The sequence below is a fragment of the Tupaia chinensis genome, unplaced genomic scaffold, assembly GCF_000334495.1.
Source record: "Tupaia chinensis unplaced genomic scaffold, TupChi_1.0 Scaffold000708_1, whole genome shotgun sequence".
Taxonomy (NCBI): Eukaryota; Metazoa; Chordata; class Mammalia; order Scandentia; family Tupaiidae; genus Tupaia; species Tupaia belangeri.
The window spans coordinates 1,440,260-1,444,026 of record NW_006160231.1 but is presented as its reverse complement, the minus strand read 5'-3'; the positions used below and the strand labels follow the sequence as shown (position 1 = coordinate 1,444,026).

General features: G+C 48.1%; 1 protein-coding gene across 1 annotated transcript in view; it reads left to right on the top strand.

Annotated features, from left to right (window-relative positions):
- Nucleotides 1–3,767, top strand: part of CUNH3orf70 (chromosome unknown C3orf70 homolog) — a 70,662-nt gene that overhangs the window by 553 nt on the left and 66,342 nt on the right. Inside the window, exon 2 of the mRNA XM_006160791.1 lies at nt 3,459–3,694. Coding sequence (XP_006160853.1) covers nt 3,459–3,694 — 236 coding nt within the window. The remainder of the gene's footprint in view (nt 1–3,458; nt 3,695–3,767) is intronic.

The following is a 3,767-nucleotide window of genomic DNA, read 5'->3' as shown; positions in this document are numbered from 1 at the left end:
TAGTTTCCTTCCGTGCATAGACCAGACCCAGTGACTTCCTGTTAGCCAATAGGATATGGCAAAAGCAAAGAAACATCACTCCTGAGGTTAGGTTGTAACGCTTCTGAGGCTCTCTGACTCGCCTTTAAGCATGCACTAAATGTGAACTGTCCTGTGGAGAGGCACATAGGCCTAGCCGCCGTGAGAAACGGAATCGTGGCCTACTAGTTAAGCTTCTTAAGAAACTCATTTTGCCAACCACCAGTCAGTGAGTGAACTTGAAAGTAGTAGTGGAGGCTTTAAATGGGTTACTGGTCACAGAAACTGTGTAGTTTGGACTGGGGGGGGGGTAATTTGTCACATAACAATAGATAACCAATACTTATAGCTAAACTCAGTCAGTTATAAGATGAAAGAAGACAACCCAGGGGTGTGGTTACAAGAATAGTAATTATATGAATTCTTCACACATATTTACAAGCAATTTACCAAAGATAAACTTTTTGTATACTTTTGGAGTCTAAGATAGAACTAAAATATTTAGTTTTTTTTTTTTTTTTATAGGGTGCGTGTACTTGCCAGAAAGAGAGACAGAGACAGTGAGAGGGAAAGTGAGAAATCATCCCCCAGGGGGATGGCCACGGTGCAATCCCTTCTCTTCTTGGGATTTGGGGAACATACACACAAGTGCCCAATGTGATTTTCAAGCCTCCAGGTTTGGGACTTCAACTGTGGTTGGTCGTATGGAAGTCCAGCACTTTAACCACTACACTCTTGCTGGCCCCACATGGAATTAATTTCTACTTCAACATTTATTTATTCTCGGGACCAGCAGTTAGCATAAGTGCTATGTCGCTGGACTCACATGTAGTTGACTGTGGTTCGAGTCCTGGACCTGGTGGCTTAAACTCACACAGGGCGTGTGTGCGTGCGTGCCCAAGATCCCAAGAGGAGAAAGGAGGAGAAGGGATTGCGACGTGGCCATCCCCCCTTGGGGGTGATTTCCGGCTTTATGTCTCTTTGTCTCTCTCTGACTTTCTGGCAAGCGCACATGCCCTATAGCAAAAACCTCTCCAAAAAAAAAAATTTTATTTGTTCTCTGTGGCAAGTACTGGTTATACGATAATGAACAGGACAGAGGCTATGTTCTTGCCCTCAAGGACAAGTTTGTGGCAGGGGAGGGAGAAATGGGCAAAGATGTGAATTCAGTAATGCCTTCTTTACTTATTTGTTTACAGTTGGGATAAGCAGTATGAAGGGAGAGTGCATATAACTTAGTCTGACTTGGTCAGAGAAAACTTTTTTGAGGAAGCAACATTTACACTAAAGAGGCTGGTGGAAAAGAAGGAAGGGAAAGGGAAAATTCCAGGCAGATCAGTATTCTTTCCCTTCTTTTTCTTTCTGCTAGAGAGCTCTGGCGCATTCACCAGAGAGAGACAGAGAGTGAGGAAGAGGAGGGATTAGAACGTTGGTTGGCCATATGGGATCTGGCTTCCAAGGCACAGACGTTAACCACTGGGCTAGGGAGCTGGCCTGGAACAAGATTTTCTAAATGAATTAATAATGATTAAAACTAGGTGATGGGCACAGGAGGGTTCATTTTACTCATCTCTATTTTTATATACGCTGGAATTTTCCATCAGAAAACTTTTCACCATTGCACCGAGACAACAGAAAGCTGTGTGAACGTATTTGAGAGGTTGCAGCCCTTAGCTCCCGTGCTCCATACCGGACAGTAGACGTCAACGACATCTTTAGGGCAAGGGGGTCGGAATGAATTCTTTGGTATAGAAAATGTAAAGGCTCCTCAGTTTCAAATCATGTGGCTAACATAAAATGGGGTGTCTGGGTGATTTACATTGCCTCCCGGGGCGAAGGGCTGGATTGCATTCTTTTTCATGCTCATTTTTCACTAGCTAGTTGGTATGTTTCATACAGAGTGGAATCTTATAACACGATTCGCCCTGGAGTCGAAGCCAGTGGAAGGACCCTGTTCAAGTATTAGTTACTGAAGCACTGAAAGGATTTTGTTCTAAGGCCTTCTGTAACTAGAGTGTGTTTATAGGTTGGAGAAGGAGAAAACTAGCATAAAACAGAGGAAATCTTCTCTTCTTTGGAAAATTCTTGGTTGGCTTGCTTTGATAATAATGGTGCATGAATTTCTTTGGCTAAGCTTTCTCTTCCTTTTACTCATGCTATTCTGAGGCAGGTTAGACTGTGAAATTAACAGCAGGGATCGCTTGGATTCTGGAAGTCGGGCATGGTGGGAGAGGGCACTGAGGAGGGAGCTGAAGAGATGATACTTCATGTTTGCAACTGCTCCAATGTTAGGTTAATAGAGGAACCACATTTTGTGATTTTGATTCAGACCTTTCTTGGAAATACCTTTGCTTCCAAATTGAATCTCTCCCAACCCCTAATACATGAAGATTTCACTAGAGTCAGATATATGCAAATTAGATTTCTCTTCTCAAGCCAAGGTTAAATAAAAGGGAAAATTATGAAAGATTGCTTATGGCAGCAGAGATTATAAGTGCTTGAATTTGGTTATTTCAAAACCACAACGAGTGCAAAGCCGGAAAGGGATAAAGGACAGAGTGAACCTGGGCATAAACATGCTCCCACACAGCATCCAGGCGGAAGGCTTTGTTGTTCCTGAACCTTGGTAATTACAGGCGTTTTCTCCTGCTCTGAAAAACATTTGGCAAAGGAGAGCGTGTCCCCCCCCTTTCCTGTGTCCAAGGCTGGGTACTGGCCTTGTTGCAAGGGAACACTTATTCCCAGCAGTGCTTCCTGGGAGCAAATGGTTTGTTTTCTCTTCTCTGAATCCAGCCTGGGGTTGGTTTTCAGCAGCAGAGCAGGGCTGGAAAATCTCTGTGGAGCAACTTGTCCCCGGGAGGTAAGATTGTGAAGGGGAGCAGGTGCCACCATCTGGGTCAGGCACACCTGCCTGGGGCCAGGGCAGACATCAACAAGCAAAGGCAAACAGGAATGCTTTTTGGATGCTCTTACCACATGTACCACACCCACCCACCCCACCCACATACACCATGTATGTTCTACGCGCCGGGCACACGTGCCACACTGCCAGCACACACCACGTCCACACTCGACATAACGAATCATATGCATGCACGCCATGTACACACACACACATCCAACTGCACACATACTGCATACAACTCACCACAGTTCACATTAGTCATACACATCAATCCACATGTATAAACACATCTCACTGGACAGCCATGTACACGACATCCGGTGACCGTGTAGGTGCCTAACAACACACAACTACACACACGCGCAACGCACAGGTCAAGCAGGCCTAAGTGTAAACACACACATTCCCCAGTGCACCTTCCTGCTCAGCAGAGGGGCTGCAGCCCTGACCAAGCCAGGGACAGGCTGGCACGGGAAGGGACAGGCCCACCACGCTTGCCTGCCGGGCGCCGGGGGGTTTGGGGCGGGGCGGGCAGGGGCTGGCAGCGCTCGGGGCGGAGCGCGAGGCAGTCCCCAGGGGTGTGCGCGCCTCCCCGGGGGCTTGGCGCCGACACTCGGGACATTGCGACGCGCGTGGGGCCAGGCTGTTGTGTGAGACGACCACGCTCGCAGGGCCGGGTGGGCGTGGCCTGGTGTGCAAGCCCTCCAGGGAGTGTATGGAGTGTGTCTCGAGACGACCTGGCTCGGAGGCGAGCGTGGAGGAAGTGCGCGTGTAAGCGGGTGTGCGTGGCCTCCCCGGCGGCCGAGCCGTGCGTGCGTGCGCGCAGAGTGAGTGTGCGGGAGGG